The sequence below is a fragment of the Cavia porcellus genome, unplaced genomic scaffold (assembly GCF_034190915.1).
Source record: "Cavia porcellus strain 051 isolate PalLab524CR breed Dunkin Hartley unplaced genomic scaffold, mCavPor4.1 scaffold_30, whole genome shotgun sequence".
NCBI classification, from domain to species: domain Eukaryota; kingdom Metazoa; phylum Chordata; class Mammalia; order Rodentia; family Caviidae; genus Cavia; species Cavia porcellus.
Genome location: NW_026947513.1, coordinates 33,115,496 through 33,143,281, shown reverse-complemented (window position 1 = coordinate 33,143,281; position 27,786 = coordinate 33,115,496). Strand labels below are relative to the sequence as shown.

Here is a 27,786-nt window from a genome sequence, read left to right as displayed (position 1 = left end):
GGTCCATTTTCTCTTGGCTGCTCTCCTCCTCCCAGGGGGATTGTTTACCCTCCACTGTCAAGAGAGCAACGCTTAAACGTTGAAAACAAGACTTCAGCTCGCGTGAGTCATCAGAGTACCGGCCTGCTCTTGGGCTTCTCTGCCTCAAAAGTGTAAGATCAGCCCCTCAAGTGTCAGGGGCGGTGGGGAAACTAACTGTTAAGATCCCGACTGTGACATCTTACCGGAATGTGTCTCACCTTTTCATGTCCAGGAGCACCGATATTTGTGGCCCATGCGGGGAGACATGGTGAGAACACAGTCATTCCCCTCTTAGAAAGTTTGTTTCTGCTGGATATGATGGTGCACATAGCTATCCCAGCTACTCAGGAGGCTGAGGCAAGAGGATCATAGGCTAGAGGCTGACCTGGGCAGTTTAGGCCATCTTGAAGAAAAAATAAGTTTCATGCTCTAAATAATCTTAAATATGTCAAAACTCTCCCTACTTGAACTCCCAGGTTCCTGTTTCTTTAAAAAGCTTCCTGTTCTTCCCAGATAACTCTCAGAACCCACTTCTGGGTGTTTCCCTCACCCAGGGCCTGGTTCCCTGGCCTTCCTACTTTCCTTGGTAGGAACTACGCTTTGCTGCAAGTGTGGACAGCACCTCTGCCCAGTGGCTGTGGTGAACCTGAGCAGACCAAGGCCACGAGAAGGGAGCTGCGTGTGCTAAAGAATGCATCACCACACATCAGGGACTCCAGGAGTGGACTGCAAGATCCTGTCCAGACTTCCAGGAAGTTCTTGGCAAACAGCAGGTGCTCAGCACATAAATAAATGAATGAATGAATGGTGCAGAGTGAAGGGATGTTTAGTTAATCGGTGGTTTCTGCCTTCCCTGGAAAATAGCAGGGAAGAACAGATAATGGACTGTAACAAATTTTTTCTCTTCAAATTATTGTTCCTTGAGCCAGGCATGGTGATGCACTCCTGTAATCCCTGCACCTGGGAGGCTGAGCCGAGATTCGTTTGCAAATTCGAGACCAGCCTGGGCTACAAAGTGAGCTCAAAGCCAACCTGAACTGCACAGCGAGACCCTGTTTCAAAAAGACTAAAAAAAAAAATAATTGTTCCTTGAATTCTTTCATGTAACATATGATTTCATGCAAAAATTCAGGGAGTTGCAGTCTTTAGGATAAATGGGTCACATTGGCCTAATGGCCCCCGCGCTGACCTGGTCTAGCCCCTCCCTTTCCGGAGTCAGGACGTCCCTTGCTAGTAGTTATTCTTCATGCTACTCACAGGGACCACGAGCACGTGACAGCCCACTTACCTTCTTTGTACTTGTTTATGTTCTGACAAAAGTACACAGAGGCAGACAGGTTGAGACGCTTTACATGATGTACAATCCTTACCCCAACTCCATGCAGGAGACACTGTTACTTGCATTTAAAAATAAGTGACTGAGACATTTAAAAATAAATAACACAAATAACTTGCCCACGAGCAATGGCAATGAAGAAGGGGCACAGCTGTGACTCGCACAAACTCACAACCTCGGGGTCCAGCTCCAGGGTCTGTGTGCCATTTGGTTTCCTCCTCTCCCCTCCCACAGCCTCTGAACTACAGCCCCAGACCTTTTTATACTTACTTATGGAGGCAGGGATTCACTATCTGTCCCAGGCCGGGCTCAGATTTACAATGCTCCTGCCTCAGCCTCCTTCAGTACTGGGAAGACAGGTGGGCACCACCACGCATAGCTCCATGTGGAATTTTTTTTTCTTACACAGTAAAATAGGTTCTTTTGTTTTTGATGCATAATTCTCTTTAACACATGTATACATGTGTTGACAATCATAGTACGGGAATGTTCTATCAGCACTCATGTTTTCAGCTACTGTATAATACGTCCTTTATAAATTCAAATCCACCATACGTCTAAAGGCAAGAACATTTCGGTTTAGGAAGGAAACACCACCACCCAAAAAGAAAAACCCACTTTGAAACCTTCAAGTGTAGTGATAGCTCTTAGAAATCGTGTTACTATCAATTATCTTCCTGGCTTCCTGAATCCTCTGTGCAATGATTTCTCCACAGTGTTTTCCAGATGTGTGTGTGGTGTGCCATACCCCTGCCGTCCTATCTCAGCAATGCCATAAACCTGCACAAGTGTCCCAGCAAGGTTTCCTGGGACAGCTTCGAACTGACTTTCATGGCTGGCTGGGAATCTCGCACTGCGGGCGGGAGAGCTTGCCAAGTACCACGGACAGATCACAGCGTGTGGCGATCCTGACCCACAATTCTGATGGAGAGCAGAGTATGCTGCACACAGAGGAGAGCTGGGACATCCAAAGAACCGTACCGCTAAACAGGCAAAGACAAGACAGTATCCTTAACCCCAGTCCTGCCAGCGCACCTCGGACCACAAGTGCTCCTTTGCTTTCACGCAAATCTAGTAGTTTCCAAAAAATGAACTGGCGAATTTGGCCCTGCCCCTCCTTAAATGACCCCGCCTTTTCTACTTGTGTGTACTCACCCCTCTTCCTGCTCCTTGGAATATCTTACTTTTACAACAAAGGGGTTCCTCATTGCGCAATTAAAAGCTACCATGCCAGTTTCCTCAAAATTTAATAGCTGGCCTAAAAAGACTTTTTTCCTTCTTTGACCTTAACGGTTTTTGGTGAATCAAATTAGAGACACAAGGACTGCTTTCCTTTAAAATCCTAGCTAAAAGATATATTTTTTTATTGATACACTGGTTAAAGAAAATGCTTTTTTCACCAGACAAATCGTGCTTTATGTAAAGCTAATTCTAAGAAACGTGTCAAAATTTTTCAGCCTGAGAACTTGGACAAGGGGCTGTTCAACAAAGAAGAACAATGTGTAACTGTCTCACGTACCCACCAACTCCCCCGTTGAGTATGGGGTAAGTCAGTTCTAGGTACAGCTGCTCATTTGTTAATTGAAAGTGACTCTGAAGACATGTGCCATATGTATTACTGAGCAACAAAACATCAACTAAGCATTTATTTTTCTTTTCTTTTTTTGTTTTGTTTTGGTTTTTTGGGACAGGGTCTTGCTATGAAGTCAATGCTGTTCAAGCTGGCCTTGAATTCACTACACAGCCCAGGCTAACCCTGAACTCAGTGCTCCTCCTGGCTCGGCCTCTGGAATGCTGGGAAAACAGGCTTGTGCTGCCTCCCCAGCTCTTATTTTTTAGCTATCATTTTGCTGTGGGGCTCAGCCCAGTGGCTCTGCCTTTTGGGACATGCAGTGCAGAGGTGGCAGCTGGCTGGCCTTGGCCCTGGAGCTTGAGTTGAGGCGCTGGAACAGGTGGCAAAGCCAGGCCTCTTCCCTTGCCTGCCCCATCCAAGTTCTCAACAAGGCTCAGTTGCTCACAAAATGACAGCATCAGGGAAAACAGCCGAGTACACAGAGGCTGTGCCACTGTCTCGTTTATTCTAGAGGCCAAAGCAAGTGCCAGTGGCAGTTCAGACTAAGGCTGGTTGGAAGGGCTGTAAACAATGTGTGGCTTTTTAGATCCACCATGAGATTTCAGTGCATCTCTGCCTTTGGGGAAACAGCGTGGCCTGCTCCTGCTGTATTAGGCAAATTCAGGGCAGCTGAACGCTGATTTTAACTGACCTCACATAACAGCTGCCAATAACTGAGGAAAAGGAAGAAGCTGTGGGCTCTTGATTTCATCATAAATCTTTTGCAATACTTTGCTTTTAACAATGTGTATTGAGACAAAAGATTCAAGAGCTTTAAAACTATTTTAAGCCAGATGAGGCAGCACACATCTGTAACTGCAGCAGCACTCCAGGACACCGAGGCAGGAAGCTCCCAAGTCTGAACTCAGGGCTGGACAGTTTGCTAAGACTGTCACTAAATAAAAATTAGAGATAGACTGGGAGTACAGCCCAGTGCAGAGGCCCTGGGTTCAATTCCCCAGTACAGATAAGTAAGGGGAAAGCCAATCTTTGTTATCTCCAAGCATGTCCATCACTTCCCAAGGGGAGCCAGGCGGCATCTGAATGGTGAACCACACACCATCAACAGCACTCTTCTTGGAGAGGCCAGGGGAAGGACAGTGCCAGGTCAATGTAAGGAGCTTCAGAAGCCTTTTCCACAAGCCAGGGCTCCTCACCCTGTCCCTTGCCACCTTATGCCCAGGGCGTCCCACAGGGTGCAGGACACGGGCAACACCAGGCAGATGAGGCAGAAGGCCCATTCCTGCACAGCCACCCACTCAGGAGTCTGCCTTCACTTTCACACCTGTTGGTTTTTGGACATGGTCTGTGCAGCCCAGGCTGGCCTCAAACTCCTCCTCCTCTTCCAGCTGTTGCTCTCAAACAACAGATTACAGGCAGGAGCCTCCTCTGCTCCAACTCAGGGTCTAAGTTTCCCATGAGGATAAGAGAAACAATTTGAACTGGGGATGGTAGTACAAACTTGTAACCTCAGCTACTCAAAAGGTTAAGGCACCCCAGCACTTGAACTCAGTGATCCACCTACCTCAGCCTCTCAAGGACAGCTTCAATTAGGTATGGTGAGACCCTGTCTCAAAAAAAAAAAAAAAAACTATACAAGGGGCTGGGATGTAGCTCACAACTCCTGAGTTCAATCCCCAGTATCACAAAGGAATAGAAGGAAGCCATCTTCCCATGATACACACACATGAAACTGCGGGAGAAAATGCCAAGTGTGAGGCTGTCTCAGGGCAAATAGTGGTACAGGGCTGCAATCCCGCACTGGGAGGCTGGGGCAGCATTTTAAACGTAAGCCCAGTCCAGGCAACTTAGTAATTTAAGAGACCTGTCTCAAAATACTAAGCAAGCATTTTTGTACTTTAAATTTTATATAATGCATATTAACAAAAATGGGTGAAGGCATGGCTCAAGTGAAGGCTTTGGATTCAATCCTCACTACAGAACTCAAATCAAGGGCCTAGTATGTAGCAAGGTCCTTGGTTTTTATCTCTAGTACTAAAAACAAAAACCAGTTGGAACGGTCTCCACTAGACAGTGTGAAAACTCTCAACTATAAAAAAGGAAAATGCTAAGTACTTAAGTGAGATGGTTTTTAAAGCTTTGATTTTATTTTGTATTTATAGGATTGTGAAGCCTCAAGAGCCTACAGAGCACATATCAATGACACTGATCAAGTATTCTGGCAGCACCTAAGCTCAGGCTGTGCATCAATGTGAGGGTGCAACACCCGTGTCCAGGGCTCTGCCCAGGGGACCCATCAGGGGTCCTTTTTGTAGTTCTCAACTCCAAGCCAAAGGTCCTGTCGGTGGTCTCAGCACCTGACTTCATCTGCACAGAGTGGGCTGCCCAGCCTCTGCTGGCTCCAGCACCTGTGCTCAGCATCGAGTGTGTGCTGTGACACCGCACACACCAAGACACAGGGGACACCAATACTGAAAGCACAGGACAGAGATGATGTGGATTACAGCTGGGATGGTGTGGGGGGTGCTACATGGAGGGCAGCACAAAGAACAGCTCATGTTCTTAGTTTAATCAACTTGCCAGGCATGGTGGCACAATTCCTGTAATCCCAGCACTTGGGAGCCTGAGGCAGGAAGATCGCCCTAAGCTCAAGACTGGCCTGGGATACACAGTGAGACCCTGTCTAAAAGAAGTTTAATGAACTAAACACCAGCAAGAATACAACACAGAACCCCTTTAGGACACGCACTGCCCCCCCCCCTTCCTCCAGTCCACGTCTTTATCATTCCTCATGGATTCTGGGAAACAGACCAGACAAGGGACTGCAACTCCACAGGCATTTTAGTAAGTGGATTAGATGAGACAAACTGAAAGGCTTACAGCACTAGAGGGTCCACAGGGCCCAAGGACATCTTCAAACCAAACCTTAGTCCGATGCACTTTTGAAGAGCTAATCACATAATCACGATTGTCGTTTACCTAAAAGCGCTGCCAGGTGTGGCGGCCAGCAACTGAATGATCTGCCAGACTCTTAGCAGTCTGTTGTGAAATCAGGCCCAGAGTGGGGCCCACAGAGCCCCTGCCACCTGTGTCTGTCCCAGCTTCTGAGCAGCTAATACCCTAACACTGAAACTTCCCTCTCTGAAAGCTGGTCATTTGCCAAGGTGAGGAGTCAGGAACCCTGCAGAGCACTCAACACTACCTACTGTTGCTTCTAATGCAAGGTCACTGCCCTCCGCTGAAACCTTGGGAAAAAGAATGAAGCATGAAGCCAAGTGTGAAAATACGGTGAATATGTAACTCCTAATGGGAGTCATGCTCAGGACAACCAGTAAGAGATGATCCTGGTAGCCTGCCGAACGAGATCTGCAAGCTCAAACCCAAAAGGCACAACTAACAAGACTGTGTCTCAAAAAATAAAAAAAGGGATGGCGCTAAGTGCCAAGGCCCAGGGTCCGATCCCCAGTACCAAAATCAACCAATTACAAACCTTGAAATGCTTTGTTTAGTAAACACTAAATGTAACCCAGCTTCCCTTCAACACATCTTTCCCCAGTTACAAATCAAAATTGAGTAAGCACAGGCTTGCTATTAAGAAGGGAGTGTGCACGTGCTAACTGCTGAGAGGCTGGCCCCAGGCCTGTGATCTCAGCTACCAGGGCAGCTACAGAAGGGTTTTGAGTTTGAGCTTGGCCTGGTTAATATAATGAAAATCCACTAAAGAAAATAAACAGGCTGTGTGGCACTCACTTGTAATCCCACACTCAAGAGGCTGAGGCAGGAGGACCAGTTTGGGCCACATAATATATAAATTCAAGGTCAGCCAAACAAGAATCCAACGAAGCTGTTAACGGGATCAGAGATTTGGAAGTTAACATGCTGTAAAATGCATAAACTGTTGTCTTACCTGTCTATACTTCCAAAATACAGGCTGTGGACTCACACCGGCCCACAGTGGGACGCTCGGGGGAATAACCTTAGATATCACAGATACCTGCAATTCCACAAACACTTGGCCTCCTTGATACTTAAAACAATAAAAAACAAGGCACCGTGCTTTTCACAACTTTATTTCAACATAACTATGCTTACAGAAATACACTCATATTGGTTAAAAGAATGCAATTTAACTTATCCTATACAATTTCAACCAAAAAACTGGTACATGGTTTAAGATTTTAAAAAGGATTTGCAATCTGATTTTTATCTAGTACAAATGTATAAAAGATCCTCCATCAAATGATGCTAAAGGCAGCAAAAACCTTGAGAAATATACCTTTGGTTTGCCTCAGAAAAGTTACAAGTATTGCACTGTAAAGTTTATAAAATTGGTGCAACAAAACATTGTTGTAATGTTACAATGCCAGTTTACAAAGTTCAGTAACTACTGGATGTGGAAGGGGGTGGGAATGAGTCTATGTACACACATGGAACTGTAAAAGCTATCTGCTTTACTAATATTGCAGCATGTAGATTGTAAATCTACAAACCAAGATTCAGATAATTTCTTAAATCTGAACAATTAACACTATCAGCTCACTTCATCTGCGGAGGCCAGTAAGAGACCTCGGCACATTTAGCTTCTGAAATTGTTCTGGTCTATGTAAAGAAAACTAAATTTCTTTGCCAGCTTTCCAGTCCACACGTGAGAATACACTACAGACAAAGTATTCCTTCCATTGTCAACATTCGTCGGGTGACACTAGATGAGGTCAGCTTGGGTTTTAATTTATATCGGCACTCATATGCAAACACCCTAAAGTTCATGAACATATATGACTTTAGAAGTGACTCTAAAATTAAAATGGCCCTTCTTGGAAGACTGGAACAAAAGATCAGCCACAGCTGCAAGAAGCCTTATCAAAATTTAAGTCTTAACAACAACAAAAAAGGTAGCCCCCAAATAAGAAGCAGCTCGAAAGAGGAAAAAAAAATATAACTTAAAATATGTTGAAAATCGATGTGAATATAGGTTCAAAAAATAAGAGATACATTTTCATAAAACTACCTAGGATTAGGCTTATAATATATTCTCTAGTATTTCAAGTTTATCACTAGTCACTAAACATCAATTTACAAACTGCATTTTCATTTTCTGTTCTTTTATCAAAAGTGAAATTCTAGCTTCAATTCTACTAGAGGAAGGACTAGAAAATTAAAAATTCAAACAGTTCCTCGCAAACATATTTTGCAAATGGAAGAACTCCCAACTGGACCAGAAGTTCTGATTACTAATATACTTTTCATTGAAACCATTTTTAGTAAGTACAAACACATGGCATTAAGGTTCAGGACCTAATATAGGCCTGACAATCAAGTCCTTGTTTTCTGGAAGAAAGGCCTCAAGTCCCAATCGATTTCCAGTAACAATGTTTTTACAGATCAACTTAACATGGGGTTTTAATTTCCTTCATAGTTTTTAACACTCTAGTCTTAAAGACTAGATTAGGAATTTGTTCAATTCACCAGAAAGCAAATTTCTTTCCTTTGTACTATGAAAGAATCAGAAGACCTCTTCCCCTCACAGATTACCAGTGTCCAATCTGTGCTTAAGGTGAATCTTTTTCATATAATGTAAAAAGTTAAGTAAAATGTGCTCATGAACATTAAAACTAGTCATTAGAAAGATTTAACTAGCTTTATAATTTAAATTTTAAAACATAAATATTTGCAGCTCGATCTCCTGCTGACAATGATTGTCGGAGCCTAGAATTCAACAAGTACAAATTCCCATTCATGCACACAGAACACACACCATCATCACACAACTTACTCCTCGCGTCTTGAGACAATCTTCTGCTTCTTTAAATCTTTGGCCTCCCAGTCAATTCTGAGTTTGAACACCTTTTAACTGAAAATTTACTTTCAGATGTTTAACATCTGATGACCATACATTAATGCTTGTCCCAAACTTTCCTGGTGTGCTACCATACTCTGAAACCTTCTTCAAACAGATGCCCAGGTAAAGGAAAATAAAAGAAACATAAAGGGTTACTTTCAGAACATGGGAGGTCAAAATTCACAATACCCTCACTGGGATCGTATTTTATCTTACTGCAGGGAACAACTCCTAACAGTACAAAAAAATCCTACCTTGAAGTCTTTCACACACTTTGGCAGCTGGCCAAAGAACTTCCCAGTTTTGCAGTGCACACGCCTTTCACACACAGCACCCCACAGGGACACCAGGGCAGCTGCAGTTCACTTGAGGTCTCACCTGTAGCAAGAGGCTGTCGCACGGACAGCCAGGACACCCACTAGTGCGTGGAGATCCCTGAGCAAGTAGGACTTTAATCTGGACTGTATTTAAATTCAAAAGCCGTACTGACTGTGTTCATAGGAAGTTGCAGCTGGCTTGCCAGAATTCATACCACCTCTCGTTACAGATGCATGCTGTTAATAGCTATGGCTTTGGAGTCTCACAAGTGACTCTCTTTAAAACTTGAATTAGGTCTCCTGGTTCCAGGTTTGAAATCCCAAACATCACTTACAGCTTTTCATTCAACTGAATAGCTTCATGGACACCAATGATCCATGAAAAAAGTTTCCCTAAAGATATGATGTAACACTACAATTACAAAGTAGCTATACCAAAACAAGTCCAAAAAAAAAAAAAAAAAAACTGGTATTTGAAATAAGAATTTGTTCACTATGGAACCTAGTGGTTTATTACAAAAATCATAACAGACCTGTGAGTTTACTATATTCATTCAAAATAAATAATTTATACAATACAGATTCTGGCATAGATTAAGTGAAAATCAGAATCAACAGACTGAACCTGCATGTTTCACCTGCTCACAAACTTGCACACACTACTATTCCTGCTAAAAAGACAACTGCGGCAAAGAAAAACCTGCTGCTTTGCCAACAAGCCTAAAAGCATCCCGCCAAAGAGGCCAAAATAAACATGCATACATGTTTAAAGTGTTACTGGTCAATGCAAACGCTACTTCTAGAAAAAATTTAACTGCATAGGTTAAAGAAAAACAAAAAACAATGTGCAACATCTCAAGCCATTAAAGCACCAAAATAAAAACACACCAAAAATCACTGTTTTATGACGATTAACACACAAACGTGAAATATTGATCAAGAATCAGGAAGTAAATACCTGGACTGATACAATGTCCATTGTTGGCCAATTTTTCTTCAGTTTAAATGTCTTTTCTCATCTCTAAAGAAATCTTAAAGTGCTAACTTTATGTAAAGCAGGCAAATTCAAGTAATTTGCTCAAGCCAATTTTTATACAGCTAAACAAGGAACTAACAAGAAACTAAAGCGAAACAGAAGACTGACATGGAGAGAAAAACAGGAGTCCTAGATAGACAGAGCAACAACGCTGCTATGAATGTTATCGGCTAACAGATTCGGGTCTGCTGGTTTTAGTACACTAACCCCCTAAGGTTTTGGGGGTTCCTAAAATTCATACATCAACAAGCACACAAGTCTTAAAGAAAACAATGCTACTTAAAAAGATCAACATTGGGCACTAATTAAAGCAATCTTAAAAGTTATCACTATAAACAAATACAAATGTAATAGCTCTTACAAACTAAAAACTGTAACCTTGTCTGAAGTTTAATTACTCCTGCCCTTTAGCTGCTTTTTCAAGAAAGTATACATTAACTAAATGGCGATTGAGGTGTTTACTGTAATCTTTTTCTTTTCTAAAAGAACGATCACAGAAGATACAGACAAAATCTCCCTCAACCACTTTGACCGGCAGGGCTTCCTTTGTACTTTTTGAACCAGTTTCTTGGGGAACCGGCCGAGCCCCATGCAATCCAGAATCATCACTACCTTCTGACATGTTGTCACTTAGGTCACTTCCGTCATGACTGTGGATGCCTTCGTCTTCATCAATTTCCTGAGACTCGTTTACAGTTGCACTGGCAGAAGCCAAAGCCAGAGTGGTTTTCGACTCTGCTTCTCGTTCTTCCACCTGTGGGGACAAAAGCGCTGGCGAAGCTGGTTCTTCGACTGCTGCAGCACCGTTAGCGGGAAGCTTCTCTGTGGCACCCTCCTCTGTGACCGTTTCCATCTCACAAGGCTCATCGGCAGGCGGCTGATGCTCACCGGCTGAGGTTTCAGTCTCCAGCATGCTCAACTTTGGGACTGAAGCTGGCGCTGGCACACCAGTGGCCTCCTCGGGGACAGCTCCTCCGCCCACACTCTCCTGGGCCCCTTCGGCCTCCTCTTCCAGCAGGGGGCCTTCTCCATCTCCCGGACCTGCGCAGAGTAAGTTTCGGTCTTCTGACGCCAGCTGCTTTGGCAGTGGCGACGGCGACGACACTGCTGAGCGGTCCTGTGCGCCTGTGCTCTCCTTTAGAAGCTGACTGTCCTTCACTGGCATCAACCCAACTTCCATAAGGACCTGCTCCTTGCGGGGCACTTCCTTCTGCGTGCTGGGCTTTTCCCTCTTACTGTCTTTCCGCGGAGACTTCCTCGGCACTGGCTCCATCTGAAGGGGGGGCTGCCCCCGAGGCTGCGGCTCCTCTTGTGCACCATCCTGCTGCACAGGCTCCACGGGGGTTGGCGGCTCAGGAGCGGGCTGCACAAGTGGGGCCCCCTCCTCGATGCCCTCCATGGGCACCTGAAGTGGCTCTGCCAGGGGTGGCTCTGCCACTGGGGGCTCGGCCTGCGCCTGTGTGGACACCTGCTCAGCAGCCTGGCAGGGGTCAGGCAGGGGTGGCTCCACCCTCGCGGGTCCCTCCTGAGCAACCTCCTCCTGAGCAGCCTCCTTCTGAGCACGCTTGCTGCTTTTCTTGGCCGATTTACTTTTCAGAGCTTTCTTCTTTGTACTTTTCTTCGCACAGGCATTTTGCTTTTTATTTTCCTCCTTATTCTCTCCTACTTTTTTGTCACCCTTAGGAGTCTCCTGACCACTTTTGGATTTGCTTTCCAACTTCTTCTTTTTCCTTACGGGTCCGGGTCCCTCCACATTCGCAGAGTCACGCAAGGACTGGACTTCAGCTTCTAGCTTCCTTTTGCTTTTCTTGGTTTTACGGGGTTTTTCTGAATTATTTTCTGTATGCACATCCATCTCTTTTGTCTCTACGGCTGATTTGCGAGTTCTGCAAGTCCCCTGGATTGCTGGGACATTGCTACTAGGCTTTTTCTCTTTTGAAACATCTTTTTTCTCCGCTTTTACTGATTTTTCATTTTTCTTTCCAGCTGCATCCCCCTTTGTTTTTGTCTGTTCTGTTTCTGTTTTTTCGTTATTAATACTGGCATCAGGCAAGTCAACCTCTCGCTTTTTGGTTTTCTTTAGTTTCACTTTTGAGACATCCATTGTTTTACTAGGACAAGTAGGGTGCTTGGATTTGAAATGATACTGCAGATTACACTTCTTAGAAGCTGCGTAGTTGCATACAGGACAATTAAACTGCCGTGGGTTAACATGGAGCTCTACATGTTTTTTGAAATTGCTTCTGTCTGCTGTTTTGTAGTCACAGTGAGGGCAATTAAGAGGTTTAGGGCCATTGTGAACCTGTCTTGCATGGCGAGTTACTTCATGCTGATTAGAGGCCACATAACTGCACAGATCACATTTAAATGGCTTCTCACCTGGAGATAAACAACAAGTATTAGAATATACAGATTAAAGCCACTAATAAAGTTTAATGTACTTACAGGGAATTGTATACACAAAAGAACCACAAAGACTATTTATTGAAAAAACTATCATGCACTTTGTATTTACCATATTTATTTGTATAACTTTCCTCTATCTCTCGACACTGATTCTCAAACCAAGCAGAGAGTAATTCTCAAGTCAACATCTTCAAAAAAGTTCAAGGTAAGGTTCTCAAACACAAAGAAACTTGGGGCTGGGGGTCTAGCTCAGCGGCGTAAGCGCCTGCCTTGCAAGCAGGCAGTCGTGAGTTCAATCCCTGGTACCGATAAAAAGGAAAAAAGACAAAAAGAAAGAAAAACCACAAAGAAATTCATCAAGGGTAAAATTTGTCAGCAAAGTTCAGGTAGGCTCTGGAAGTTAATTTGTGGACAAGGTCACTCAAAGGAACAAAATTTTAAATTTTTTTATGTTTAGGTAAAGAAAAAAAGTGTAACTGATAATATAAAAGTTCCAGAGGGCCGGAAATTTAGCTCAGCGGCATAAGCACCTGCCTTGCAAGTGCGCAGTCATGAGTTTGATCCCTGATACCAAAAAAGTTCCAGAGCCAGAGTGGTGGCCCACAGGCAGCACTGGGAAGCTGAGGCAGGAGGATCACCTTGTATTTGAGTGCAGCCTGAGTTACACAATGAGTTCAAGGCCAGCCTGAATTGCACAGTGAAAAACCCTGTCTCACAAAACCAAAAGATAAATGAATAAATTCCAAATAATTTAAAGACACATTATTAAAGAAATACCTTGGACTATACTCCAGGCCCTAAGTATAAAAGTTTTAAAACTGTGCTTTGGTCTGAAGGAGCAAAGAGAAGCAAAAGCTTTCTCTTGAAATGTAACCTTTCCCCATCATCACAGCAAACTTTCCCAATGCCAGAGTTGCTATTTTAAAGCAAAAATATACTCAAGGAAAAAATAAAAATAAAAAATAAAGAAAAAAATATAATAAAGGTAATTAATCAGAAAACAGTATGTAATTTTCCCCCCTCAAATCTCTATAAAATAAGCAAAGAAACTAGGTTAAGCGAGAAATGACATACAAATAGATATGGCATGTAACATAAGCAGTCATAATCACAGCATACAAACTAGACCACCCCAGCCCCAAGCCAAAGGCATAAGAACACAGTCTACCTGATACATACCCATCTAGATCACTCTCTAGAACATATTACCAAACGGTATCCATACCCCACTGGTCCAATGGAATGCATAGTAGAGAAATGGAAATTGACATTTATGAAAAGTTATCTCAAACATTCTCAAATTCATAAAAGTTTTAATTAAAGTTTTTCATAAATACAGGCACAAAACAAAACCACATAGATGCTAATCTTCATGAGACTAACAAATGTGTAATGATAAACTACTGAATCATAAACCAAAGACTTATACAGGTTAAGTCAGATCTTGTATGCAGCTAACAGCATGTTAGAAAAGCAGTTTCTACAACACGTGATGTTTGTTACTCTACACTTAGTGCTACTACAGTGCCCTCTGCAATGACTGTTCTACCTGGAAACGAGGTTAGAGTACATAACACGCAGGCACAGAATGGAGAAAGACAGGTGGCACTGTGGCTTAAAGCTTGTTCTAGAGTTAGGGCTTCTGAAAGATGAACTACAGGCTCTGCAATCGGCATTCAAACACTTGGAGCCTGGCATGAAAACCTCCCTGGGTGTAATGTACAAATAAAACATTCCCCAAGTATAAGAAAGGGTAAATAATTCGAAGATGTATGTTAACATCACCTAAAGCTTACCCAAGCGTTACACCAGCAGTGCATGTGTTTATGTACTGTCCTGAGCAATGCTACAGGCAGGTGTCATCTCAACTACTTGGCTTCCCTCACCTTTTTTTTTGTTTGTTTGTTTGTTTGTTTTGGTCTCTTTTGAGACAGGGTCTCAGCTCTGCAGTCAGTTCAGGCTGGCCTTGAACTCACAGTGATCCTCCTGCTTCAGCCCCAAACTGCTGAGATTACAGGCATGTACTACCATGCTCAGCACCAGTTCTTACAGTGAATAAATTTAATATAATCATTTTTATATTTCCTGTAACATAAAAATTAACAAAAAATGCAATTTTTGATCTGCTTGTATTTAAATAATTTACCTGTTAAGTGGTTAAGAAGCTAACAAAGTACAGAGCAAGCATTCAATATACAGACACCGTATTACAGCCCTTTAATACCAGCTACTCAGGAGGCTGACTAGGAAGACTTATGTTGAGAGGGTTATACAGCAAGCAGGAGGTATGTTACAAGGGCTTGCAACTGTAGTTCTGTGGTAAAGTGCTTGCCTAGTATTTACTTTTCTGTTTAAATCCTTCCTCTAAGTAACTAAATAGCTGATGCCTAGAGTTTATCGCTCTATGGAGATTTACGGGAGGCCAAGACAGAAGACAGCAAGTTTGTGGCCAGCTCAAGCAACTTCGTGAGACACTGCCTAAAAACAGCCAGAGCTCACTGATGCATGACCCTCGGGATCAATCCCCTGTACTGTACATAAATGAAGTGAGAGAATGTATACAACAAGCACCAATCAAGGTACCAGCCTCCACACCTAAGAAATGGTCAAGGGAGAAGACAACGAAGATTTTGTTTAAAATTCTGATGGCATAAACTACATGGTCTGTTAGTTTTCTTCCCTGACGCTCATTTTATTGCCAGTAAATCTTCCTGTTGCTAGAATATGTACTCATTAAGATTTTCTACTTTAGCCAGGCATGTGGCTCATGCTGGTAACCCCAGCACTCCAAAGACCAAGGGAACATTGTGAGTTCAAGCCAAGATCTACATTACATAGTCAGGCCCTGTCCAAAATGCAAGAGACCCTGTCGAAATAAAACCAAAAAGCTGAGGAGATGTAGCTCAGTATTTCAGCAAGACTACAAGTCCAATCTGAGCAATTTAGTGACTTCGTTTGAGACCCTGCCTCAAAATAAAAAATAAGGATCTGCAGCCAGGCATGGTGGTGCACCCCGGTAAATCTCAGTACTCAAAAGGCTGAGGCAGGAGGACTGCTGAGTTGGAGGCCAGCCTAAACCACACAGCAAGACCGTCTCCAGAAGAAAAAGGGCAAGGGGTGCTACAGACAGCGTTCAATATGAAAGCCCTGTGTGTCATCGCCAATACCACAAACTAAAATACAATAAAACACGTAGCCAGGCATGGAGGCTCATGCCTGTAAATAATCCCAGCACTCAGGAGGCTGAGATGGGAGGATCGTTGCAAGTTCGAGACCAGCCGGGGCTACAGAGTGAGCTCAAGGCCAACCTGAACTGCACAGGGAGACCCTGTCTCAAAAAGACGACCAAAAAAAACCACAATAAAACACGTAATACTCATTTAGCAAGCAGAGCCTGTGTTCAACTATATACTATCTCCCAAAAAGAATAAATGGAAATGGAACTTGCAAAGTTGTCAGCTGCTTTTAACTAGTCAATGCACATATAGCAAGGAAGCAGGCAAAATGAATTCCTACATTCACAACACAAAAACACAGCAGTGTGAATGTATAAAAAAAATGTAATAGCAGTTGGGCACAGTGCCTGCACCTGCAATCCCAACACTGAGGAGGCTGAGGCAGGAGGATCTCCATGAGTTTAAGGTTAGCCTGAAGTATTGTCTCAAAAAACAAAACACTGAAAAATTAAACCTAGTTGTAAATTGAAAAATTAAACCTAAATGCTTAATATTTATCTTGCTGTAAGTCATTTGAAGTCACATCTAACTGACTCATTGTTTTAATGATTCTTCACTGGATTAAAATGACACTCAGATGGGGTCTTACTATGTAAGTGCAGGCTGACCTTGAACTCACAATGTAGCCCAGGGTGGCCTGGGACTGCAGTGATTCACCTCCTCCTCCCTCAATCTCTGGGTATGTGTCTTCATTTATAAATTAAGATCTGTACATTTACAACAGGATTAGAAACAACAAATTCCAATTTTTTAGGACGCAGTATCCAAAATATATATATAAACAGTAGGCCAACAAGTACTATATAAAGGCAATTCCTGAAAACGACTCTTAAAATATAGTAGACAAAACTACAAAGAACATTTAGCACATTCAAATTTGTTTCAGGCCTAACATCATCAACTGTTGTAAAACACCATAGCTAAACTGAGCGTGGTAACGCTCGCCTGTAATACCAAGCACTTGGGGAGGATAAGGCAAGAAGATCACAAATACAAACCCAGCCTGTTCGAGGAATACAGCTCAGTGCAAAGGCACTGAGTTCAAATCCCAAGTACAATATGGAAAAAGTAAAAAGACAAGATAAACATTAAACCCAAGACACTAATTACTGTGAGCCAGGTGTGATGCACATGCCTGTAATCTCAGCAGTAAGGCAGGAGAATCCTGCCTTAGTATCCTAGAAAGGACAACTGTACAGGAGAAATGGTCTTATTTTTTCAATGCTTCAGTATTCTCAAAGATGGGGCTAAATATAATTTACCCAAAATACGATGGCTACAAAGACTAAAGGGTTAACTTAAATAAAGCTCTTAAATGTTTTATTAAAGGGCTAGAGTACAACTATCAACAGGACATAAAACCTACCATTAACAAAGGCTAGCCAGGCATGCTGACACATGGCTATAATCCCAGCACTGACAGGTTAGGGCAAAAGGACCCCAAATTCAAGCCCAGCCTAAGCAGCGTACTGACCCTGTCTCAAAAAATAAAAAGCTGGGTTGAGGCAAAGATCTTTGGTTCTACCCCTAATACTAAAAACAAAATAAGACACACACCTATAATGCTAGCACCCAGAAAGCTGAGTCAAGAGGATCACCTTGAGTTCAATGCCAGCCTGAACTACAAAGTGAAACTGTTCCAAAAGACAAACAATAAATCCTCTAATTGCATCCAACTTACTGTTGGAGAATGAAATCAGGAGTTATGTGGCACAGCTCAATAGTGTATCAGATTAGAAGGCACTCACCCTCTATTAACATGACAGATAAGCAGGGTAGGTCAACATATTGATAGCAAGAGCAACCCAGCACTGGAGGCTAGTGCAGTGGCAGACCATGCTCAAGCCCTGGCTTCGATCCTCAGCACCAAAAAACAAAGTTTTTAAACTATGGTGTATCTTTAAAACTGCAATACAGTTACATAAGCAGCCACTTTACAACAATTAAACAGGTAAAATCGTATCCACATTTTAACCCAATATATTCAGTACTTTCAACATGTAGTATTTTGCAAATATTTATTTTACTTTTTCCCTTCCTGTTTGAAATGCAACATGTAATTGTACTTAAGAAGTCTCAACTCAAACTGCCACACAATTCAATAGCCATCAGGAGCTAGTGGCTACCAAGCCAGACTGCAAAAATCTCCAGTAATTATTAACTTGAAAAAGGTAGGTCTAAACCAGGCGTGGTGGCTCAAGCCTGTAATCCCCACACTCAGGAGGCTGAGGCAGGAGGACACTGTGAGTTCAAAACCAGCCTGGGCTACAAAGTGAGCTCAAGGCCAGCCTGAACTGCACAGTGAGACCCTGTTTCAAAGACCAAAAAAAAAAAAAAAAAAACCAAGGTAAGTCTACATTGACATTCACAAGCAGCAGGAACACAGCATACTTTCCCCATAGGAGTGTACATTTCTATGTCCAGAAAGAGTGTTCTGACCAGCATGGTAGTTTGCCAAGGATTGCTCAGGGCAAACACACCAAGCTGTCCAGAACCAGCTAAACAGACTGCAGATGCAGCACAGTGGCCATCATTTGGTTTCCTGAGCATGTAGAAGGCTGGGGGCTCAATCCTCAGCACCCTAAGGCCAAAAAAAAAAAAAAAACTAAGCTAACCTTTTGTGTGGTGCTGTGCCTGGGATTTGATCTCTGAACACCCACCCCCAGCCCCAGTACTTACTCTTTACCATTTTCGTGCCCCTAGAGTGGGAACTACAATGCAGAGACTATTTCTAGGGGTCCAAGGTTCCTCGTTATAGTGTGATGCTTTGTCTGTTCTAGGTTAGTACACTGGTTTTCCGGAGTATGTATCACTTCTTTCAATTCAACTTTTATAAATCAGCACTCAGTCAGAACAAGCACGTCAGAACAAACTCAAATTTTAAAAACTGAGAAGGCATCCTGGAAAACCTGGCAACCACACACGATGAGACTCGATGTTACACTGTTGAGAGGAATGTCAGAGCATAGATGGACACTGCTGAAAAGCAGACTTGGGCAAGTTCATGACTGACGTAGGCTACACAGTGAGCCCCAAGTCAGCCTGAGCTGCATAGCCAGAGCTTGTCTCACAAAGACAAAAACAAAACAAAACAAAAGCAGATTTGGGTGGGGTGGTGCCCACCTATAATCCCAGCACTTAGGAAACTGAGGCAGGAGGACTGCCACAAGTGTAAGGCCATTCTGGACTACACAGTGACACCCTGTCTCAAAAAGACTAAGTAAGCCGTTCCTCCTACAAAAAGCACACACAATTTATATTGTTTCAAGTCCCCTTTCAGAATCCTTATGAGCAATCTCGATTTCAATACAACTCTATTACTACAACTTTGATTATTTTCACTGCAATTTCTAAATTTTTTCAAGGACAGGTCATAAATAAAAGACTTGGTTTCAGATCTAAAAGCTTTGTTATAATGGTACTTTAAAACAAAGAAAAAACTAGTTAAAAAACAAAAAATAGTGGCAGCTTACTGAAAATGGTTAAAAAAAAAAAAAAAAAAAAAGGTCCCATAGATCACCAACCTGAATGAGTGCGCATGTGTCTAGTTAGATGAGTCTTCTGAGAACTCGAGTATGGACAAAGTTCACATTTATATGGGCGCTCTCCTGAAAAATTATAAGAGTAAAGCAGCATTTACTTTTTATTTTAAAAAGAAAAAAAGAAAAGAAAAATAAAAAACAAAAGAGACAAACAACAAAAAACTCAAAACAGTAATACAGGCTTTCAAAGCAAAATGATAGGAACTTAACAATGGCTATTTTGCATAGCTATCTTCAAGAGTTACTCAGATTACCAGATACAGACATACAACATTGATCTAATCAAGTAAGTATAATCAACAGCATTTAAAGGCAAAAAGAAAAAAGCAAAATACAATTCCCACCCACAGAACAATATTTAGTATTCAGCACTTCTAAACACAGATTAGAAACAAATTACTTCAGAACTGATACATTATTTCAACTTTGCTGACAAATTACCTCTGGCATTCTGAAATCTCATAGCTACTGTATTTTTTTTTTCTTTTTTTGAGACAGAGTCTGGCTGTGCAGTCAGTCAGTCTAGTTGCCATGGAATTTAGGATGATCCTCCTGCCTCAGCCCCCTAGGTGCTAGGATCACAGGTGTGTTCACCTGGCAATCTCAGTTTTCAAAGTTACATGTTGAACTGAGATACCATCTTCATAAAGTATCAAGGAGCTATGTTTTTATTTAGAATTACTCTTTTAAAAAAATCTTGGCTGAGGGCTAGCCATTGTAACTCAATGTAAAACAGTTTCCTAGCATGCATGAAGTCCCTGGGTTCAATCTCCAGTATAAGAATGAAGCTTGGAAGAGGCTGGGGATTTAGCTCAGCGGCATTAGCGCCTGCCTTGCAAGCAGGCAGTCGTGAGTTCAATCCCTGGTACTGATAAAAACGAAAAAGACAAAAAAAAAAAAAAAAAAGAATGAAGCTTGGGGCTGGGGATTTAGCTCAGGGCATAAGCACCTGCCTTGCAAGCAGGTGGTTGTGAGTTCGATCCCTGGTAGGTACCCATTAAAAAAAAAAAAAAAAAGAAAAAGAAAAAGAATGAAGCTTAAAGGCAGGCATGGTGGTACACATCTATAAACTCAGCACTTGAAAGGCTAAGGCTGAGACAAGAGGATCCCTAAGTTTGAGGACAGGCTGGGCTACATACAAAGTGACTTTAAGGCTAGCTTTAACTGCACAGTAAAATTCTAGCTCAAAAAAATTATTGGAGCCAGGGGTTTAGCTCAGTGGCGTGAGCACCTGCGTGGCAAGCGCAAGGTCATTGAGTTCGGTCTCCAGTACAAAAAAAAAGAAACCTGAAAAGAAAAATTCTTTTTTTTTTTATTTATTTTTTTTTTATTGGTACCAGGGATCGAACTCACGACTGCCTGCTTGCAAGGCAGGCGCTTATGCCGCTGAGCTAAATCCCCAGCCAAAAGAAAAATTCTTGCCTGGGAAGATAGCTCAGGGGTCACTGGCTCGGCTCAATCCCAAGCACAAGACAGAACAACACAAATTTTGAAGCTATTGAGTAGTCAAATTTTCTGATCCTTATAAGTGATCATTCTACCAATTGAAAATGTCAGCTGAAGCAACACCACCAACACAAGCAACACCAGTGTTGCTGCTTAAGCTAAAAATGTTCCTGGTACCCAAGCATGAATGTCTACAGTCCTAGCTCTCAGGAGACTGAGGCAGGATTGTAAACTGGAGGCCTGTCTGGACTACACAGTAAATTCAAGGCTAGTATGGACAGTAAAACTGGATCCTTCCTCAAACATGTTTTCAAGAGCTGGGCATATAATTCAGTGTGCAAAGGTACTAGATTCAATCTCCAGCACAAGAAAAAGTAAAAATTAAAACTGAACAGCTGTTTGATCCAGTCTTTGGTCACAAGTAGTAATGGCATCAGCAAATTACTAAGAGTCCAGTTTGCCCACTTCTAAAAAGAACACAGTATGATGTAAACTTCCTATTATGAGAATTTAAGTAAGGTAAGATGCTGCGGGTGGTGGTGCACACAGGTAATCCTAGCACTCTGAGAAGCTAAGGCAAGAGGATGCAAATTCAAGATCAGCCTGGACAGGTTAAACAAAGTGAAACTGTCTCAAAAGTCAGAGAGTCAAAGTAGTCAGTGGTGGAATGCTAGCCTAGCATGCAGGCCCAGAGATTTGATCCTCAGTGCCACCAAAAGGGGGGGGGGGGCCGCGGGTCACGCTTTTCTTCTTGATGCTGAAGACCAAAGCCAGAACCCAGACACTAAGAACTGGCTTCAAGGCCACACTTTCCTGGGCTCCTAGCTTTAGGACGAGTCGTGCTTTGCACTAGGAAGGCACTCAGCCTGTGTATACCACGGAAGGTGACCACCTCACTCCCAAATGGCAGGTCAGCTTGCTCAGAAAATGGTTTCAACTGGGGTAACACGCTCATCTTTTAAAAACTAACTTCTCATGTTTCTGTTTGGAGAAAAACAACAGGTTGTTCCATTTAGAAACTCAGCACACCTCAAAGGTTTTGGTTAAATGGATCTGTGTGAAGTTCACAGGGTCCTGTTTTTTCAAAGCCTTCAATTTCTTCTGGGAAACTACATCTTACCCGTGTTCACTGTCACATAACACAACCTCAAAAAAAATTCCAGCCTATCAGTGTATGTGCTTTAGGCAAGACACTACTGAGACTTCTCAGGAAAATTCTCACATACCACTCAGCGCTCTGCTGTACTACCTCAGTCCTCAACTACAGACCTACCTGCAGCATGAGCATAGTACGTCGTGAATGCTTAATTTTTAAAAAATTATTACAGCGAAAGCTACACTGCTATTAGTTCTCCCAAAATACTCTATCTTACTTGGAAGGCACTTATCCTACACTTCATAAAACCTGTCGGTATATGGCCATGCAACTCACCAGATCTGGCACCATGAGAATTTTGGCTCTTCAAAGTCAAAATGCCCATGAAAAGCCAGATGTGGCAGCTCTCTGAGAAGCTGAGGCAGGAGGGTTGCACGTTCAAGCACAGTCTGGAAGCTCAGGATCCATCCTGTCTCAAAATAAAACTTTTTTTTTTTTTTTTGTCTTTTTCCTTTTTATCGGTACCAGGGATCGAGCTCACGACTGCCTGCTTGCGAGGCAGGTGCTTATGCTGCTGACCTAAATTCCCAGCCCGAAATAAAACATTTTTTAAAAGTACTGGTTCCAGCCTCAGGACTTGAACTTGTCGCAAAACACAACAAAAATTTCATAAAATGTAAGCACTCTGAATCAATTCAGGACATCAAGACAGCCCTGCCAGTACAACTAAAGACACTCACCGTACTGGACTTCTAGAACTGTCTTAGACAATGTCAAGAGGTGGCACACTCCTGTAATCCCAGCACTTGGGAGGCTGAGGCAGGAGAATCATTTGCAAATTCAAGACCAGCCTGGGCTACAAAGTGAGTCCAAGGCCAGCCTAACCTGCCTAGAGAGACCCTCTCAAAAAAGGAAAAAAAAAATCACAATGCCAAGAGACCAGGCATGGTGGCACACTAGCACTTAGGAGGTTGAAGCACTGTGTTCAAGACCAACCTGGAATACAATAAAAAGAGACCCTGTCTCAAAACAAAAGATTTTTAAAGTGCCAAGAAACATGTTAATAAAAAAACACTTAACACTCCAGGCTGAGGCACAAAGCAAGGCAGTTCAAGGCCAGCCTGAATGACAGGGAGCCTGTCTCAAAAAACAAAGAAACAGGACCGAGGTGGCACAAGAGTCTGCCTTGCAAGTAAGTGTATGGTCGTGAGTTCAATCCCTGGTACCGATAAAAACAAAAAAGACCAAAAAAAAAAAAAAAAGAGAGAGAGAGAGAGAGAGAGGAAAAAAAAAATCTCGAGGTCAGGAGTTCGACCCCCAATACAAAAAAAAAAAAAAAAATTTTTTTTTTTCTTTTTTCCCGATACCGGGGATTGAACTCACAACTGCCTGCTTGCAAGGCAGGTGCTTATGCCGCTGAGCTAAATCCCCAGCCCCCAAAAAATAAATTTTAAAATCAGAAAGTGAGGATGGGCATGGTAGCACATGCATGTAATCCCAGCACTTGGGAGGCTGAGGCAGGAGAATTGCTGGAAGTTCAAGGCCAGCCTAAGCTATGCACCTAAGGTAAGCCCAAAATAGAGGGAGACCTTGTCTTAGATAAATAAATGGGCTGAAACTATAGCTTGGTTTCAAGGCCCTGAGTTCAATCCTCGACACTGCCACCAAAAAAAAAAAAAAGTGAGGCTCGAACTAATAAACTACAAGGCTTCTCTTACCTGTGTGAGTCCGAACATGCTGGACATAATTATTTTTTCTGTCTGAAAAGTAGTTGCACTTGCCGCATGTGTACACTTTCCTTGGAAAGTGGTTTCTCAGATGTTTCCTCCAGTGATACTCGCTTACAGTGGTGTATGTGCAAATGATACACTTGTACACTCGCTCGTTATCCCCAGCTCTGGTGTGGTGCTTCAGGTGAGCAGTGTAATGATCATATCGATTGGTGTTGTAGCCACAGCGGTCACAGCGGATGGGACCCTTCGAGAAATCTTCCTCTTCAGCAGGAGAAGAGCCAGACTCCCTGGCTCTGGCCTGCTTCTCTGCACTTTCTTCTACAAAAAACTTCTTGGCACTGTGAACTCTGATATGATGCACAAACTGTTCTTCAGATTCTGCTTCATATTGGCACGGCTTACAGCGAAAGGGTTTGGTCTTCAAGTTCTTGCACTTGTCCTCTGCTCCAGGTGTTTCAGGAGGAAGATCTTTATTGGAATTGTAAACCTCTGGTGCAGCTGGCGCCTCAAATACAGGCTGAGGTTCTACAACACTGAGCTCCAGATTCCTCAGTTCCACGTTCTCCAGTCCAATAGGCTCACCTTTTACTTCAGAAGACTCCTCCAGCCCTTCTCCATCACTGTCTGAGAAGTTGTTATCCCCAACTGGCATCAATTCCGCCATCTGCCTTTCTTCACCAACCAGGTAGTCACAACAGCTGCCATTTACTTCTCCAGTTAGGGCCACATTGGCCAACATGATGAGCTGAGGCGCAGCCAGCTCAGCTTTGGAGAGGTCGTGCAAGTCATACATGTCATTGGGCAGGGCCATGTTGATGTTGCCGCTGCTGGAGAACAGGCCAGCTCCTCCAGAGGCCTGCCCCATCACCTGGGTGGCCATTGTACTCTGCATTGAGAGCAAAAACAGGGAGAGGGCCAGCTTAAAGTCAACTCTTAGCCTATGATCAGCACCATTCTAATTCTTCATAACCTTTACAACTCAGTGGGCTTCACTTCACTTGTTAAAAAAGAACCTTGAGAATATTTTTGTTGGGCTGGAGATTAGCTCAGCAGTAGAAAATCTGTCCAGCCCTGTGTCTATCCTCAGCAACCCCAAGCAGTGTTTTTAATTCCCAATTCTTTTCACTACAGTCACCAAAAATGAAACATCACTTTTTTAGCCCTCCCCCAAAATTCTATCAATTGCTTGATGTAATAGTCATCAACTATATCTCCCACTGGCATGTAAGTGCTCAAACATTTTTTTCTGTTCCAGAACAAAACCGAAAAAAAGCCTTCATTTTTAATGTTGATTTAAGTTACTTTAAAAACCCAATGCACGAATAGTAAACTGTTGTCTACTCAGTTTTCTCCTTCAGCAGTTCAATGGTCTCTATCAGAAAGCCAAGAAATTCACAACCATTCTGAGCATACATTAACTATACACAGGTTTGAAAGGAATCCTGTAATAACTGATAAAATTAACTGAATTTCACAGGAACTCAACGGACTCCAAAAACAAAATACAGTAAATAAAGTATCTCTTATTCTCAACCTTTTGATGTTTAAAAACATAAAAGCTTGGGGAAAAAAGTATAGAATCCTCCCTTTCCTGTGAAAAGGCAAGTTTAGTTTATTTGAAACTTTTCAAACGAATGTTAACAATGTTTTTCCGCAAAACCCTTAATAAAACGATCGTACAACTCAACGGGACAATCAGCAACTTTCTTGCACCGTGCTTGCCTTGGCCTACTTGCCTAGTGGAAGCCATTACAAGATCACCTTCTTCAAAACAAGTTGGGTTTTAAATGGCTTGAAACGCGTCTCTTCCAGCCTGAAAGGTGCTACTACTCCCCAACTAACTCCGTGTCTTTTTCCAAACAACAATAGAGTAAAACACTAAAACATAGTCCAGAAATACAATAAAAGCAATCCTTTTCACCCAAGGATACAAGCCCGTGTAGTCCTCTGCACTAACAAAGTTGGAACCGAATGCCTTCACAGGAAACCGAGCGCAGGCTGTCCCCGGACTCCCCAGCGCAGCCGCCCTCCCGCTCTGAATCCCGCCGCCCGCCGGCGCCCCGCAGACGGGACCCGGTCGGGAGGCCGTCCCCGCGCAGCCTGCAGCCCCGGGGCCGCGCGAATTCCTCCGAGCAGCGGCCCAGCGGCCGCATTCCTCCCTCCCGTAGGCATTCGGCCATTTTCTCCGAAGACCGAGCACAAAGCGGCGCCCCGCGAGCTCGGCGCCGCTCTCCTTCCCCTCGCTGGGCCCGCGCCCCGCGCCCCACGCCCCGCTGGAGTCGCCCCCACCTGGGCCCGCCGCTGCGCCTGCACTCCCCACACTCGGGCCGCCGCGGCGGAAGGCGAGCAGGGCGCTGTCCGGCCCGGGCGAGGCGGGCAGCCCCTCCCGGCCCTGGCCCCGACGGGCTCCGCCGACCCCCGGCTCGGTGGCTCCGGTCTCTCGGTCGAGGCTCTGCGGCGCCCTCCCTAGGCGCGGCGCCCCGAGGCCCCACGCCGGCCCGCCACCCCCGCGCCCCGGAAGTTTGCGAACTTCACTCGCCCACGGCGCGGGGAACGCGCGCCCGGCCCGGCCTGCGCGGAGGACCGGGCGCAGGAATCGCTGTCCAGCTCCGCCCGCCGCCGGGCTGACTCAACCCGCCCGGCCGCGCTCCGCCGCGCCTTCCGGCGAGGGAGAGGCCAGGGGAGGGGGCGCGGGACCCGGGCCGAGGAGGAGGAGGAGGAAGAGGAGGAAGTTTAAGGCTGGGGCCCCGAGCAACTCGGCGCTCCGCCTCGGAGAACCGGCCTCGGAGGAACGTACCGAGCCACGGCTTGCCTCGCCGGGGAGGGGTCCCACTGCCCGTCGCCCCGGCCTGGACCCCTGGCCGCGCCGCCCCGCCGCCGCTGTAACCCGATCCCGCCCGGTGAGGCCGCTGCCGCCGGAGCTACGGTATCTGCAAATCAGCCCTGGACAGCGCCTCGCTCGCGTCCTTCCGCGCCCTCCCCCTCCGCCGCCGTCCGGCCCCGCGCCCCGCTCACCAGCTTCTTCGGCGCGTAGGGGCGGCCCAGCCAGGAGCTCCGCTCCTTCGACTATTTTTCTTTGTTGCCTGGAGTTTCGGGGGAGGGGTGGGGGAGGGGGGCAAAAGTTGGGCGCCGGGGCCGTCGGTGCCCGCGGAGGCCCGGGAGCGGGGCCGCAGAGCGCGCTTAGGCCGCCGGGCCTCGTTCTGCCGTCCCAGCCACCGTCGCCGCCGGGGTCTGGGGCCCCGGGCCTCGGCGGCGCTCGGTCTGCTGCTGCGCCGCGAGCTCGCGGGAGCTGCACATTCCAGCACAGGACGCCGCGCCGCGCACAGCCCGCCCGCGCGCCGCCGGCCCGGACACGCCCCCTCGCCGCCGCGCGCGCCCGCGGACACGCCCCCTCCCCGCCCGCCGCCGCCGCTCCGCGCGCGTGGCCGCCGGCGCGCCCCGCCCCTCCGGGAAGAGGAAGGGCTGCGGGCCGCGAGCGGCCGGGGAGCCGCGCCTGACACGCCCGGCCCCTCAGTCCTGCCCCGAGGTCAGGAGAGGGGCGGGCCCGCTCGCTTCTCCGAGTCCTTCTGGAAAGCGCCGAGAAGTGACCCCCGGGCCCAGCGGGCAGGCGGAGAGGAGAGCTGTTAAAGGAAGAGCGCACGCGGGGTGTGGTGCCGCCCGCCGGGCGTTCGGGGCGGCGAGCGAGGCCGGAGGGTTGCGGGCCGGGCGGCGCCTGGCTGTGGCGTGGCTTCCCCGACCCCGCTGGGAAATGTGTGGTGAATGCGGCTGTGTGTTTAGGTTAGCGCAGGAACGCCAAATTCAGTCCCCGGTGCTGGGGGCAAGAAAGACAAAAAGAAACATCAGTTGTGTGAAATGCCTTCTTAGCCTGCCTTTCTCAACGTGGGTCTCAGACTTGCCCTGAAATTCATGGTCACTCGACTACAAACTAAAGTCTGACGCTCTAGAGTGACTTTAAAGGCCCTGCCTAACCTGATTTTAAGAAGTCAACTACCGCTGGAATCCACAGGGGTGCCAGCAAGTGCTTGCGAGTAGGGAGATGGGTCCCAGGAGAAACTAGGAGCTTCGGAGAGGACAAGTTTGGCTTGGTGGATGAGGAGAATCTCGTCGCTAAAAAATGGGGGAAGGTGCGCTGCACGCAGTGAAAACAGCCAGACTGAACCCACAACCGCGCTCCAGACATCCTAAGACCTCCTCAGGCACCCCGA

General features: G+C 45.1%; 1 protein-coding gene across 3 annotated transcripts; it reads right to left on the bottom strand.

The window, feature by feature from the left end:
- Positions 1 to 6,984: 6,984 nt before the first annotated feature.
- Rest (RE1 silencing transcription factor) lies at positions 6,985 to 26,735 on the bottom strand. 3 transcript variants are annotated; one of them, XM_023565863.2, is made up of 4 exons: positions 26,597 to 26,735; positions 23,567 to 24,467; positions 19,289 to 19,372; positions 6,985 to 12,501 (listed from the first exon to the last, which is right to left on the bottom strand). In XM_023565863.2, exons 2-4 carry the CDS (start codon positions 24,459 to 24,461, stop codon positions 10,517 to 10,519), a joined length of 2,964 nt encoding a protein of 987 aa, XP_023421631.2. In that variant the 5' UTR covers positions 24,462 to 24,467; positions 26,597 to 26,735; the 3' UTR covers positions 6,985 to 10,516. The 3 variants fall into 3 exon arrangements, with proteins under 3 accessions (XP_023421631.2, XP_063096806.1, XP_063096805.1); XM_063240736.1 differs by lacking the exon at positions 26,597 to 26,735 and adding an exon at positions 26,379 to 26,505; XM_063240735.1 differs by lacking the exon at positions 26,597 to 26,735 and adding an exon at positions 25,871 to 26,004.
- Positions 26,736 to 27,786: the final 1,051 nt, after the last annotated feature.

What these genes read in the sequence shown, in the direction of transcription:
- Rest (XM_023565863.2), bottom strand. Translation starts at nt 24,461, where the DNA reads ATGGCCACCCAGGTGATGGGGCAGGCCTCTGGAGGAGCTGGCCTGTTC. An exon ending in GCATGTTCGGACTCACACAG is followed by an intron (nt 19,373 to 23,566) that starts GTAAGAGAAGCC and finishes ATAATTTTTCAG; the next exon opens with GAGAGCGCCCATATAAATGT. An exon ending in ACACATGCGCACTCATTCAG is followed by an intron (nt 12,502 to 19,288) that starts GTTGGTGATCTA and finishes GTTTATCTCCAG; the next exon opens with GTGAGAAGCCATTTAAATGT.